This window comes from Petaurus breviceps, unplaced genomic scaffold (genome assembly GCF_028583685.1).
Source record: "Petaurus breviceps papuanus isolate PSGF00001 unplaced genomic scaffold, PetGlider_PUasm1.0 208, whole genome shotgun sequence".
Classification (NCBI taxonomy): Eukaryota; Metazoa; Chordata; class Mammalia; order Diprotodontia; family Petauridae; genus Petaurus; species Petaurus breviceps.
Genome location: NW_027185852.1, coordinates 24,779,233 through 24,794,782, shown reverse-complemented (window position 1 = coordinate 24,794,782; position 15,550 = coordinate 24,779,233). Strand labels below are relative to the sequence as shown.

Genomic DNA, 15,550 nt, shown 5'->3' with positions numbered 1-15,550 from the left:
TCAGAGTGAGGCGGCATGCAGGTGACGTGTGGCAGCCACTCCTCCATCCTCCCAAAGAGGACTGCTCGGACCCGTGTCAGTGTTGTGCTCTGTGTAATGAAAGGCCCTAAGCCAGGCCTCGGTTCGGCTCTTCTGATGGTGACTCCCTTCTTCTCCACTGTTACTGAGGAGCCAGGTACAAACTACTTCACGTAGCTCCCAATTTGGAATCTCAACTTCCTCAGTCAATCACATGGGAATAAGAAAGCTGAAGACCCACATACACAGAGGTGCTGGCCAAGCAGGTAAAAATGGAGCACTGTCTAGTTAAGGTTTAAAAATAAACACCTGCCACCTTTATGATGACAAGAAAACAAGCTCCCTGTCCCCACCCTCCGGCTTCTTTATGCCACCCTAGCAGGATCCTGGAGGACCTTATCTTTACTAAACAGTCACATCCCAAGCCACAGGGAGAGGGGAAGAACAGGCTGGAAGGCTCGAACCACCTTTGGATGGGTTTTGTTGCAGTGTTTGTCTCAGTTTAGAAATGGACAGTACTGAGATCAGCAATTCCTCCCGTTTCAGAAAAGGGTTTCCTTGAGCTCCTTCCCTTCCTAAGGTCTTTTCTGCATGTTAGAAAATGACTTCACCCTCACATATGTCGGGGACTTTTCTCTATCTCTTCCCACAAAACACATCAGGGGTTTCTCCAAGCAGACAAAGATGCTGATGGGAACCTTCATTTCTAAATCATCTTTAGGTGCCAGTCAAAGCCATCAATGACCTCTCCAGACAAACAGATGCCCCCTCCCCATAAGCCCATATCAACACACTCTGGCCACAGTCTCTGGGGGATGTCCTACATAAACACCCACACAGTGACTTGAAACAGTAAGAGCTCTCACTCATCCAAACTGTGAATCCCCTGGGGGAGCCAAGCTACAGAAAGGGCCAAAATGTATAGCATCTGAAAGGAAAGCAGAGTGTGAAGGGACAAACCACCAGAGATTGTTGCTGCCCATGCACTCTCAGCATGAGCCCATCCATCATCCCCTTTTGTAAGGAGGAACCCCAAGTAAGATGGGTGCCTATAACCCAACCAAATGGCACTATCCGATCTCCCCACAGTCCTGTCCAGAAGGAACAAATGTGGGTGCGCAAACACACACACACACACACACACACGTCTGTATAAGACGGAACTCCTCACATGCTACATGAGTGAAAAACCTCCCCTTTCTCAGGCATAAAAGAGATCTTCGTTGCAGGCATCCTGGCTGACTCAGCTGATTTTAAAAGGTTCCATGTAATTATTCTAGAGGGTCCTTTCCTTACATGATGGAGGCAGTTTGAAAAGCAGCATCCTTTGAAAATACTGCCTTGGGGGCAGGGCAGGGAAGGACAAGATGTCACTCCCATCAATTTCTCTTTGAAAAGAAGGAAGATGACTGCTCTGAGCCTCCTTCGATCTGTTAAATTGTATGCATGTGGCAACATTTGCACCACACACAGCCAAAAGCTCCCTGGAATGACCTACCTGCTGTCTCTGTATACACGACTATGGGGGCTAGACGGGGGGCAGAAGGAGCAAAGCCTGACACACACTGGCCAACAGGAACACCACCTTTCAGACCAGAACACAGAGCCGTCTAGCCGCAGAGAAGCTGCTACGTTGTGTTGTGTTTTGCCAAGCCCTCCGCGGGCTCCCCGCACTCACCCGGACCTCACTGCTCCTCTGTCTGATGTGTTCTTCCTTCTCCTTGAGATCTTGCTCCGCGCTGTTCTTTTCCCTAGAAGACCAGCAGACAATGCAAGAGAATCTGAGAACATCAGCTACAGCCGGGATGGTCATCCACCCTCCGAATCCAGAATCGCCTTTCAAATACATGGTTGGTGACACATTAAATTTCAAGAGAAAGGGCAGATTTTTCTACCCTCCTCTATTAATGAAGTGGAAATCTACATAAACCAGGTTTTATAAAGTAGTGGGCTCTCTAAAATGTGGTTAAATGGAAAGAGAAGAGATTAAAAAAAGGGAAGGAGAAAAAAGATAATCAATGAAATACTCAGGCTTGGGTGATCTCACTGTTGCTATGGAACTCTTGTCTAATGAGAAATGCTGAGGAAGAAGAGGGCGGGGCTGCACCAGCTCAGGCACTTAACCCTGAGAATCCCAAGGAAGGAGGCTGATGCCCAGCAGCTGGGGAAGAGCACTGGCTCGTGTTCCTGCTCCTTTAAAAGAGGCTTGTTTGCATCTGCTAATTTTAGACCCAGATTCCAAGAGCTGTCTGCTCATTCTATCAGGAATGATTGCACTAAGCTGTTATCAAGAGGAAAAGGGAACTGAAGAATATGGGTTTTCATTGATGAAAAAAAAAACCCACAGCAAACTATTAGTTGGCATTAAACCAAAAAAATCATCATCTCGCCTGCAGCAGACTTGTACCTCTTGGTACCTCTGCTCCCTTTTGGATGCACAGGCCACCCACTGATTCGGAAAGCCCTGCTCACTAACCCATCCCCAGTGCAGAGACAGGTTTTAAATGAACCCCCTCAAACACAATGCCAGATTCAGTAACGCAAAGTCAGCCCCAGCCAGTTTAAAGGCTTAGCTTCTGTCCTTCCATCCTGAGGAAAATGACCAGATCCCGCCTTTCCAGACAACCAACTTCGGATGGCTTTCACACCACCTCCAGACTGCCCAACCAAAAGAAGTGAAAACCCCCGGAGCTAAGGGTACAGTGACTAGCAGGCACGTGGTATCGCTCTGGGTCAGGACAGAGAGTAGCAGGACAGACTTTAAACAATGCTGGTGATGAGGGCTGTAGGTTTCCCCTCAAATTGACTAACAGCTCCATTTAATAACTGTCTGTCCCCTGTTAACTCTTCTTGTGTTACTGAACACATTATGGACTCAAATCTGAAAACAGACCCAATCATACTACCCCAAACTGCAGTGATTCAAAGCAATGAAAGTGTTAAGAGACCATTACATGGCTAACCCATTTCCATTATTTTCTGCCCTTGAATTTTACTCTGAAATAAGAAGTAACCCACGATTCTGAGCATCTACAGCCAATGTACACAAGACCACTAAAGCCCAGCCTCTGAACAAAGCTTTCTGCCTAGCATTCTCTGCTCAGAGATGGCCGAGGTTCCCCGCTAACCGCTTCATCAGCAGGAGGATGATGCCATGGTGATTTTAAACATCCCTGGCTATTTGTTTCACTCCTGCGGCAGCTTCGCCCTTCCCTCAATCTATTTATTGTGCACAAACCACCCAGGGGCTTTCTCCCACCCCCACCAACACTGCACTAAGAAGATAGGAAAATCTCTAAATAGGTAAATTCCCACAAATTCTAGGGGTCACTCTAGGAAATCACCTCATTCCTGGTTTGAAAAGATGAGCATTTTCAGTCCTGCTGCAGCACATCCAGAACAGTCACATAGAAACCCTTCCCTCCCCCACCAAAACCCTAAGAGGCATCCCCCCATGATTCCTGCTGGCAGGTGAGGATGAAGGAGGGAAACATGGCAAGGCAGGCATCACAGATCACTGTCACATCGTTCCTGAAGGGGAGGTGAAGAGCCAAGAGACAAGCCCCCGCGGAGAGGTGCACCCCCAAGACCCCGCTGCAAGACTGGCTGTGAAGAGCTGAGGCTGCCGGTCTGGTCTGCCCAGAACAAAGACCAGGCCAAGGTTAAATCAGGGAGGTCACAGGAAGGAGATTCAATCAAAGGATGTGTTTACACATGGGGGGAGGGCAGTGGACTCCACCCAGAGGTACAAGGTGACCTAATTTAAAGGCATCCAACTGGTCCTTTTTTGAAGGCTTTATTATGAACCAAAGGCCACTGAGACCCTCAGTGCTTTCCCCCTCCCCCACCTCCCTGCACTCAAGGTACCTTTTCCCAATAAGCCCAGGAGAATGGAAGCTCCTTGAGGAGAGGAACCCCTTCGTTCTTTCAGTCTGTCTCTCCAACAGCCCAGCACCACATGCCCGGCACACAGGCAGTGATTAATACATGATTACTGAACTGAATGAATGCTTAATTCTTATACCCAAGAACTAAACAAAATGTTTATGACACAAAATCACCAAGTGAACTCTAAGCATCTCTTTATGTTTGATGACAGAATGTCGGTGCTCAAGGGCCCTCAGGACCACACACATGGTGTGAGACAGAAGAGGTCCTAGACCATTGAGTGATAGGAAAACTAAGGCCCTGAGATAACTGTATTCAATGAGATTTTGTACGTGGGGAGGCTGGCAAACCTCTGGGGCCTCTTGGGTCCCAGGCTCATTTACTTTTCCACTCTGCTGCTCTTTGTCTCCAAGCAGATGAGGAAACTGAGGTCTAGACAAGGTCAGCACGCTTGCTCACGTCCAGTCAGGTCACCAGAAATGGTTTCCTACCGTGCACAGATCTAGTCTACACCATGACAGAGAAGACATTTGAGGGTTAAGCAAAGGACCGGTCCAATCCCAGCAGCCCCCAGCTTTTAGCTCCCCCCTATGTTTCCAGGCTCAAATTCTACAAAGGCCATCACTCACCAACCAACCTGCTACATTCTCTATGTCTCCCACTTCCCCACCTCGGTGCCTTAGTGTACACCATTCCATCTGCCTGGAAGACCAGCCACCTCCGCTGCCTGAGGCCCCTTCCTCCTCCTCTCCTGGGCCATCCTGCCCAACTCTGCATGTTGTTTCTGCTTGTGCCTTCCAGGCATTATTCTGTATTCTAGGCATGTGGGTATCTGTGTCACATACTTCTACCAGACCAAATTCTACGGGGGCAAGGACATGTCTCCACTCTGCGTCTCCTCCAGAGCCTGACGTGGTGTTCTAGACACTGGAACGGCTTAATGAATGCTTCCTGGCTGGGTGATATGAATTTCTCTTACAAGTTATGGCAATACTGTAAGATATCTGAACTTAAGGAGTCATTATTAAAAATAACATTTCAGCACATCCTACCATTGAGGTCCTTCTCAATTTATGCACGAGATAAGATTCCTACAAACCTTACCCTAGAAATCAAGTTCTAAGATGAAAACATTTTCCCACTGACTTCCTCTCTAATTTCTGATTGTTCTGCAAATAGCAATGACCCTCTAGGTGCCCAGCAGATTCTCCCCTGGAGCTTCCCTCCTCTCTGCCCCCTTCCCAGAGTTAATGGTACACAAAAAGTCCAATTTACAGGTACAAATGATGCTCACCATCGCAAGGGAGGCTGAATAGGCTAAAAAAGCAGATAATCCCTTTGTCATTTACAGTAAAGTCAGTCATCCTCTTTGTAAACAGTTACCTGCTTTGTAAGTCAGTCTTTTATCTATCAACTCTTCTGAAAGGCAGAGCTGGAACAAAACCAGGATATGGCATCAATTCATTTGGGGCCAAGAAGGAAGAAGTCTCCTATGGTGAAACTTATCTTCTACATAATATGAAATTGCCCCAAACAGGATTTTCTGAATCATGATTTTAAAAAGGATTCTTTTTGTAAGACACTGGTGCCACTGCCACGGCCTCCGGGCCATATCATCAGAGATCCCCAATTCTAATTCACCTTGACCATCCTGGGAGCTTTCAGTCTAGCAATGAGACCCTAGAGAAGTCATCATCCAGTGTGGAGAATTATATCTCCAAGGCAGGAGGGAAAGCCCAGTATGGTGAAAAGAACACTAGGTTGCAGCAATGTGAGTAGATCTACTGTGTGCCAAGGCCCTGTGCTAGGAAGTATCAAAGATACACACCCCAAATCAGCCCTGCCACCAGGGAACTTACATGGCAGGGGGAGGAGGGAGGGGTACAATCGATACTCTGATTAATAAAAGGGAGGCAAACTAATGAGCCAACTACTGTGACAGTCCAGGTAGGGGGAGATGAATTCAAGGAAAAGCATTTGCTAAGGACTAAGGTCAGGGGCGGGGTTAAGAGCTGGGGGAGTCAGCCTCTGCTCTCAAGGAGCTCACACTCCTTCAGCTGGCAAGGCCCAGGGTCCTTAGGGTGCACCAGCAGGGAAGAAGACAGTGTCCAGAGGTCTGGGGGGCAAGGCCTGAAAGTCTTCCATCACACCAAAAGGCTTGTAGTAGACAGATAGACAGACAGCATGTGCATTTATTAAGGGCTTACTATGTGCCAGGTACCACACTAAGCCTAACTCAACACTTATTTCTGCAAATAAAAGCATGCTGGTTCCTGCCCTCAAAGAACTTACATTCTAGTGGGGGAAGACAATAGTCACCAAAAAAATTAGGGTAAGGGCTGACCATACTCACCAGGGAAGTCTGCTGGTAAGGAGGTAGAGAGGAAGTCCAGTAGGGTTAAGAGAGCTGGCGATTTCCCAACACAACCAAGTGGCATGAAGGGAACCAGGAGAGATGAAGGAAAGGGAAAGGATATGGACTCCTGAGCTGGTCATTCTTCTTGAGAGAGAAGTCAAGGCAGAGCAGAGAAGGAAGGTGGGATCTTCACTACCTCCAGCTGCCAATCCCATGGGAGTTTGGGCGGCCAAGCTGAGAGTCGTCTTCGAGAGAGGTGCAAAGTAGAGTAATAAGAGTGTGAACTAGAGAAGAGACCACAGAGGGGTTAGAAAGTGACTGACGTGAAGTGAAAACAGAATAAGCAAGACTTGGGATTATTTGGTTTAGGGTTGAAGAAAAGGGAAGAGTGAATTCAAGATTATAAAGCTGGATGAAGAGAAGGATTTAAGAAAAGGTATTTGGGAAAAGGGTAGGCTTATGGGGGAGATGATGAGTTCTGCTTTGGAAATGATGAATATGGGACACTGAAAAGGGAAGTCTAGCCAGAGAGTGATGCAAGACAATTTGAGGAGACATTAAAGCTACATATAGACATTTGGGAGTCATCTACATGGAGATCATCGAACCCCTGGGAACAAAGAGTATGACAGAGAAGTGTAAAGAAAGAACTGTGAGGGACACCCACACTTAGGGACGGAAAATGGGTAACCTGGCAAAAAAGTGTGAAAAGACCTAGTCGGGTAGAAAGAGACACAGAAGACAGTCCTGTTGTGGAAAGTAAGGGAAGAGAAAATTGCAGAGGAGGAGGGATGGCCAACAGTGCCCAGTGAGGTACAGAGGTCAGAGAGGATGAACACAAAGGAGAGGTCATTAGACCCAGCAACAAAGATTACTGATAATCATGGGGAGCAGTTTCACTCGAGCAATAAAATCAGAACCCCAAATTCTGAAGTCAGAAAGGGCGTGGGGGAAGTTTGTTGTTTTAGCTAATAATGTCATCTCCCCACGACTTGCCAAAATACTAAACACAAAAAGAAAGCAGAGAGGCACATGACACATGTTCTCTGGTTCCTTTTACATGTTAGTGTAAAAGTGTACATTTCCCTCTGGTTATGTACATGAAATCTCCAAGAAGAGTGATATTGGGGGCATCAAGGGTTCAGCCAAGAACACCCTATAAATATGAGCATGGCAAGATGGGATAGGTTTCTAATGTTATCCAACATGCCATAGGCAAACAGGTTAAAGGCAAGATTCTAGCCAGGAGAATTAAGGTGCATACTGAGCATACTAAACACTCAACGAGCAGAGATACCATCTATATCTAGGTTAGGTTCAAGTGGAAGGTTAGCCTGCACTGCCCAGGTAAAGCACACTCTGAGGACCCTGTGTGGCGGCAATCACTCTGGCATCCCCAGGATGGCTGCTAGCACAGGCTCTTAGATCTGCTTTACTAAGAAAGATTTTCAAGATGTCAACAATCCTTTTTAATTACATTCACTAGTTCAGGGGAAAAGTCAGCACCCTGAACATCAGAGAAAATCCAAATAAGGAAAATAGAGAAAAATACAAGCAGAGAAATAAAGACCTAGACAGGGCTTCTGTGAGAAATTAGCACAGACCAACAGATAGATCCAACTGTCTAACCAAGGCAAGTGGGAAAGCCTTCCTCCAAGAAAATTTCCCCTAAGCAAGCTTCCCTTAATGGGCTCCACAAGAGGCCTATTAATGGGCAGGGGAGATCTCCTATCTCATTAACATTACAATCAATGGCAAGGAGCCTGAGCTTGGGGGTCAACATCCTATGAATGCAAGACATAAATGTACCGTAAAAATCAAGAATGAAGATTTTTGGATGGGGGGGAGGGAAGTGTGAGAGGATGGAGACTGGGAGTAGGACGAAAAGGAGGGGAGCTCTAGAACCATCATGTCAGGAGACAGCTGAGTCAATGAAACCTGGAACAGCCAAATGAGAAGGCAGGGCTTGTCGTCAGAAAGACACAAGTCCAAATACACCTCCTCTGATACTTAACAGGGGATGCCCAATGAGCTAGCCACTCCAAGACTCAGTTTCTTCATCTGCACAACGAGGATTACAAAAGCCTTTAGTAACAATGCCTTGTGAGGCCCAGGCCCATGAGAACAGGGCTTGGCAAAACTTAAAAGCATCAGGGTAAACATCAGCTACTTCTATCTTTCTCACCTTTTTCCACCAGTGTCTGAGAAAAATGGTCCTGTAACAAGCTGCCACTTTATTATTCTTATACATTAAACGCTCTAAACATGTAACAACTCTTTCCTACAGTTGAATCTGTGTTAGGATGGCAGCTAGGTGGTTCCATGCATCAACCACGCACTTAAGAGTCAGGAAGACTGCTCTTCATGAGTTCAAATCCAGCCTCAGACACTTACAAGCTGGTTGACCCTGGGTATGTCACTTTACCCTGTTTGCTTCAGCTTCCTCATCTGTCAAATAAGTTGGAGAGGAAAGTGCAAACCACTTCACTATCTTTGCCAAGAAGACCCCAACTGGGGTCAAGAAGAATCAGATACAACTGAAACAACTCAACAACACCCATTAGGATGGCAGCTCATCCTCTGTAGTCTCACAGTGTGAGCCTAGCAGCAGACAAGACTGGGGGGGAGAAGAGGACACGTATTTTATCCAGCTGCCACAGCATTTTGATCTCTCATGCACGGACTCCATTCTGGTCACTTGTTCTGTGTTGTCTGGTATTATAAATATTGAGACAGCATCTTTGAAAAACTTCCTCTTAAGTTTTCATGGATCAACATTATATCTAGGAAGCTGAGGACAACTGGAGGTATGAATGGTCCGGTTCCACAACAGTGTATTCAGTTCCTACCATTTCCTTTCATCATCTACACTGATCACTAAATCCAGAGCCCTTAGGGATAATCCTCTTGTGATTTCTGACAACAATGACCATGTTCTGAATTGCCACCCTACTCCCACCTACAAATGTACAGGGCCCATCCATTTGTCCAATGCTTCTTTTTAGCCGCGTTCATGCAGACGTCACTCACAAAGGGTTTTTTGATTCCATTCTTGAACTCCGGGCATTTCATTGGCTCCATCCAGAGGTAATTCCATCATAGCTGACAGATTTAGTGCTGAGCACAGTACCCAGCACATAGTAGGTATCTGATCAAAAAATGCCTGATCAATTGATCTAAAGGTGTGTACCTGTTATCAGTCTTTACTCTTCCTTAGTAAATATGTCATCTGCTTACTCCAAAGGTGTTTCTGCAGGTTTTTGATGTGCTCATCATGTGCCCTAAACTAAAGGACATCTGTGAATCGTCTTCCTTCTATTCGGCGAGGAAGTGTTGATTTTTGTATAGCTGCCTTGGGGTAACTGAAGCTGGGTTTTTCTGTTACAATCTATTTTAGAGTTTCCAAAAGTAGACCATAACAGAAAAATTCATACAATATTAATGAAGGGTATTACACATGTGACTTGCTTTAAACCTATTCTTCCCATTCAGCTTTGATTATAAGGTTCCAATAAGTCTTTCAACATATTCGGCTACAGCTTTATAACAATTAATAATGATTATGATTATTGTTGTTGCTGGAGGATGTACAGATCTTGCTATGTCTGTAGGCAGCAGACAAGGGAAAAGGAACAAATAAGGTAAGTAGAGTCAGACTGGACTCTGGAGTCAGAGAACCGGGTTCAAATACCACATTTTGTGGTTTGGCCCTTTCTGGCTCCAGCTCCATGACCCTCTAATCCCACAATAAAGAAAGTAAAAGGAGGGAATGGGATCAAGGTCCCAAGCAGAGAGGGTCAATCTGGACAAGAAAAGTCAATTCTTCTGTGAGGGAGGGAGAAGTGGTAAGCCTCGATCTTCTTAGTAAAGTAGGAGGTGAGCTCAGTCTGAGGGGCAGGGGGACTGAAGCTCTCCTGTAAACTAAAGCTATGTATATGGCTGAGAACCTGAGAGCATCTGAGCTGAAAGGGTCCTTCAAATCAGAACAGCTGGTCTGATCCCCTCCTACTGCAGAGGAGACAGAGAAGTTCTCCCCACGCCCGCTCCTCTCTGCCTCCTGGCTTCCCACTAGCCTCAGCGAGGTCTCTGCTGTCCTCCTTAACCTTAGTGATGATTTCCAATTATCCTGTCAATATCGAACTTAGACCTGCCAGTTTGCATGTGAGCTCCTGGAGCGCAGGGCTCGTGTTTGGCCTTTGTGTCCCCAGCACTTAGCAGAGGGTCTGGCATAGAGCAGGTGCTTAATAAATGTTTGCTGATTTGACTTGCAGAAGCCCACACAGTAAGTCAGTGACAGAAACTGGTCTCAGAACCCCAGTGTTCTGACCCTCAATTCAGGGCCCTTTTCCCCAATACACTCATCCTCTTGCTCAGAGAAATTCCAGGGAACTTGTTTGTCACCAAAGCAGTAGCAGAGTGACTGTTAGAATCATGGTTATGAAACATGCTGGCTTCTTCTCAGAAGGCCCACGTGTCCAGAGCCTGGGAACTGTGCACATTGGCGGGGTTTAAATGTCTTTCTTTGCTACACGGAAGGCTTCAATTGTGAGTGGGAGGATTCGGGAGAAATGACAGTGGGGGAAAGGCAGCAAGAGAATTACTGCTAGTCTCAAACCAAATGTAATTTTTTGGTTTCCTTGTCTTTTTTTTCTCCCAAGAAACTCAAGATATTTATAAATGCTTCATTTGTCAAGTTCTTGGAGGCTACTGTCTTCCCACAGGCAATGAATAAATTTTGATAACTTGACAATCTAAAGAATCAACCAGTTGGGCTCCTCCAAACTTAATGACTATAGCAAAACTGAGACCCATCTGAGATGCCAAAGGGCTCAGTCTACGAAGAGATGCCAGTAAGGAAAAGAAACTGCAACGGGATTCACCTCCCAACCAGCCTCAGATGTTAACTCCTACCTTCAGACACTGTGCCGAGAATGGCTGAGCAACAGTCCACTTAAGGCTAAGGTTTTGTTTCTGAACAGATTACTTTGGGTTCCTCTAGGGGAGGCATTGACCTGCACTGGTAGGGGAAGTTTCTTCCTGAGAGCTCCCTATACAAATGAAGTCACAAGAACAAGTTGTTTGGTTTTTAAATTCCTACTGTGTTTTTGTAACTATGAAGTACCAATGATCTCCTCCTGGTACTGGAACCCCTGTTATTCCCAATGACCCAGTGAATTTAACCCACAGCCCAGGAACTCCCCATCCTTGGATTCAAGTCAAATGTTCATCCAATGAAGCTGAGAAAACCACAGCCTGTTCTTTATCCTACTGTCTTTACCACCACCTTTAACCCTCTCTTTTCATAAGAAAAAAAGGGTAACTTGCCCAGAATTCCAGAGCTGGCTCTGGCCCCCTTCTGCTGTGGAGGAGTACAATGGTGTGGCATGACCTCTCAGGACTCTGTTGGGGCCCGACCTCTAACAAGATCTGCCTTGGAAAATCCTTAGGCACCAACCAGCCCCATGAGAGACAATTTGCTCCCTGAGGACCAGTCTGTCTCTGGCCCTGGCTACCAGCCAACTCTGAGTCATGGAAGGAAATGGTATATGTCAGGATCCACCCTGATAGAGGCAGAGACCCCTGAAATGTTCATATTGGTAAAGAAACTACTCTCATTGACCACCCCTTAAGTCCTTTGGACTAACATAAGCTACCTGACTAATGCAAAAGAATCATTAAGGGACAATTCCCCACCACACCCCCCAGCCCCCATTATGTCCATACAAAAATAAACCCTTCCAATTGAGTTTAAAGTTCATCAGAGGTCACCAGGTGCTGGGGGCAGATGGCTCCATGAACTTGGGGACTTCAGAGCCTGCTGATGAGGGCACTAGGGGGTCCTGGATGGTCCAGTTTCCTATGCCACATGATGAAGGTCACTGAATGCGCATGCCACATTCATTTAAAATGACCAAACTGATTAACAAAGGATTATTTTAAACACATCAACCAAGGAGACAAGGGACTAAGGTGCCAAATACCAAGCAATGAGGATGACGTGGCAATAAGCAGTGCAGAGTCAACCTGGTGCCTTAGCAGAATGCACATGACCACCACAGAGGAGGGGGTTTCATCCTTCATGTTCTTAAGGACGAACGGAGAGAGGAAGAAGCAATGAGCCACCCTCTGGGACTCTTCCTTCATCTCAGTCATCACACACAAATGGACACACGGACACACAGAGACACCATCTGAGAGATCCCAGCACCAGGGACAGAGACAGTACTTAATACTGAGTGGACTGGACCGAATTTCTGATCTCAAAGGCATCCTCTTCTTATACTATCTGCTCCTTCCCTGGACTTCTCTGGCTATCAAAGGACCAAGACCTTCCCAGCTACGTACGTAGACTCAAAACCTCAGTCATGGCTGCAGGCCTAGAGTTCAGGACCTGGGTCTGGGAGACCTGGTAGAACTCATACCCTTCCTTGAATGCTTGTTACTATGGAATCATAGGTAGCTCATCTGATCTTGGTAAGTCTCCATTTCCTTCATGAAATTAATCCATAAGCACTGTGCTAAGAACTGGGGAAACAAAGGCAAAAAGAAACCATGCCTGCCCTCAAGGGGTTTCCCATCTATGAGAGAAGCCTTCAAAATCAACATGAGGCAGGCCAGGGAGGGATGGGGTATGGGTACTAGCAGGGGGTGGGAACAGGAGAGAAAACAAGGAGAATGCCCATAGGCCTGACCTCCCATAGTTGTATGAGGCTCAAATAAGATTCCACAAAGGAGCATTCAAGGGCTGGGCAGGGCCACAGTGCACAGAGACCTGATTCCAAATGCAGCTTCGGCTACTTACTGGCTAGGTGACCCTGGGCAAATCATTTACCTCTGCCTGCCTGTTTCCTCGACAATAAAATGGGGATCGTAACAGCAGCAGTTTCCAAGGGTTCTTGGGAGAATGAAATGAGAGGACATCTGCACAGAACTTTGCAAACCTCAGAGTGTTGTATAAAACTATTACATGTCAATTATAAGAATAATTATTCTTAAATTTCTTCATTGACAAAATGGAGTCTACTTCTTCAAACCCCAGTGATGATTAACTCTAAAGTTTTATAATTCTTTTTTTTCGAGGTGAGGGGGGGAACCACATACAGAAAAGAGAGATCTTTCTTACAGTACCCTATTTCTATCAAAAATGTGAAAGATTCATAGAATTTTAGAGCTGGAAGGACCTCAGGAGCCACAGACCAATCCATTCCCAAAAAGGGATTCCCACTACAACATCTAGGTCAAGTGGTTGTTAAGCAGCCCTGCCTAAAGGACTCCATGGAAGAATGGGAGGATTAGAGCTTAGGGCAGAAGGGATGGGAGAGAGGAGGACACAGGTGCAGAAGCATAAAGGGGTTTACCCAAGCTGACACAGACACCAACAGAGCTAGCATTCACACTCGGGGTGACCCAAGAAATAAAAGAAATTGACTCAAATCGTAGGACGGAGAGTCATTCCCTAACAGACAAATGTTGCTGAAGTATATAAACAGGTAGTCACTAAGCTATCCACAACCATCTGAAGGGAAAAAACCCCCAAACCAAATCACTGATAAATAAAGACATGCACATTAGAGCAGCTTGGAGGTTCCACCTCAGTAAAGATGACTGAAGAGGAGAATGACAAATGCTGGAGGGGCTGTGGGATGACAGGCACGCTGAAACACTGCTGGTCCACCACTCTGGGAGTAATCTGGAATGGTACCTAACAAGTTCCCAAACTGGGTGTCCCCTCTGACACCTGTGACACTAGGCCTGTCCCCCAGAGAGATCCAAGAAAGAAGGCAAAGATCCACCGTGCCCAAAGGTTTACAGCAGGTCTTCTGCAGTAGTGAAACTGCAAGACTGAAAGCCCAAGGGGGCATCCACCTGAGGGAGAGGAGCTAAACAAACTGCTGGACAAAGGAACTGAATGGCAAATGTTCCAGGGGAAACCAGGAAGACCTATGTAAATGGAGGCAAAGTGAGCAGAACCACGGATATAATGACATTAGATAGGGAAGCCACTCTGAAAGACCTGAGAACTTTGATCAGAGCGATGATAAAGCACTTGGCCAGAGGCCTGAGGGTGAAACATGACGCACTCTTGCAGAGATGAAGGATTTAAAATGCAGAACGAGACAGACATCCATTTTCAAGAATGGCCAACATGGGAATTGGTTTTGTTGGACAATGCACATCTGTTACAAAGGTTCTGGTCTTTTAAAAAAAGTGCTCAATTGGGGAGACAGTGGAAAGCAGAGATAACTGCTTGTAGATAATTAATTAGTTAATTTTTCTGGGGAAAAAAAAGAACAGGAAAGCACCCATTAGTTCAGCCTCAACCTGAAGCATGAATTCCCTTCTCCAGCCCTTCCCACAGGCCATCCCATAACCTCTGCCTGAAGAAATCCAGCAACAGAGAACTCCCCTCCTCCCCACACAGAGGACCTCGCCTTCCTCACAGTGACATGACACTCTGTCTCTCTGCATCTTGCCCCTAAGAATGCTGAGTCTGCCCCATCTTGGCCTTGGTGTGGGATGTCCTAAGTTTCAGTCCCAGCTCTGACATTTAGTAGCTGGGGGTCATGTTCCTTCTGGGAATTTCATTTTCGTCATCTGTAAAATGGAAATAACCTGTGGCCTCTCCACTTCACTGGGCAGTTGTGAGGAAACTGTCTTTTAAAGCCCAAAGCTTCCTACTGGTAAGACTGCTGCCCTTTGGGCCCAAGCAGAGGTGAGTCTGGTCCTTCCCCTGGGAAGCAAACAAAACAAATGCATTTAGCAGCTATTAAACACTGACAGCTAGAGTGGGGAGGATGCTTGGTTTATAAAAGTAAAGGTCTTAGAATCTGCAGTCCTGTCATGGGGATCAGAGTGTACACATGCAGCTAAAAATATACCCCAGTAAATGAGACAAGAACAGGAGGCTTGTGCAGAAGGCCAGAGGGTGGGGGAGATGAGGAGGGGGCTACAGACCAGTGGAGCCCTGGGGAAGCTGCCTCCTGGAGAAGGGCCCATGGGCTATGATTCTAAGGACAGGAAGGAGGACTGCAGTTTAAATTCGATGGAAGTACCTGATCTGACTGACACACTAGGCTGTGAGCACAGCACAGGCAAACTTTTGCCAGACTTCAAATGAATGACTACCCCAGTCCCCAACTACTAAAAATCAGCTTCCTTGGTATCAAGACAGTTCTCTTATCAATAACCCGAGGAAGAGGGGGAAGGAAGGAAGGAGGGAGAGGAGAGTAGGAAGGAGGGAGATAAGGAGAGGATGCAGAGGAAGGAGGGAGGGAGAAGGGAACAAAG

The 15,550-nt window shown here is 46.4% G+C and overlaps 1 protein-coding gene across 2 annotated transcripts in view; it reads right to left on the bottom strand.

Annotated features, from left to right (window-relative positions):
- Positions 1 to 15,550, bottom strand: part of LOC138165355 (epidermal growth factor receptor substrate 15-like) — a 127,419-nt gene that overhangs the window by 32,716 nt on the left and 79,153 nt on the right. For both annotated transcript variants that reach the window (XM_069093598.1, XM_069093600.1), the window contains one exon: positions 1,697 to 1,769. In XM_069093598.1, the coding sequence (XP_068949699.1) occupies positions 1,697 to 1,769 (73 nt within the window). The remainder of the gene's footprint in view (positions 1 to 1,696; positions 1,770 to 15,550) is intronic.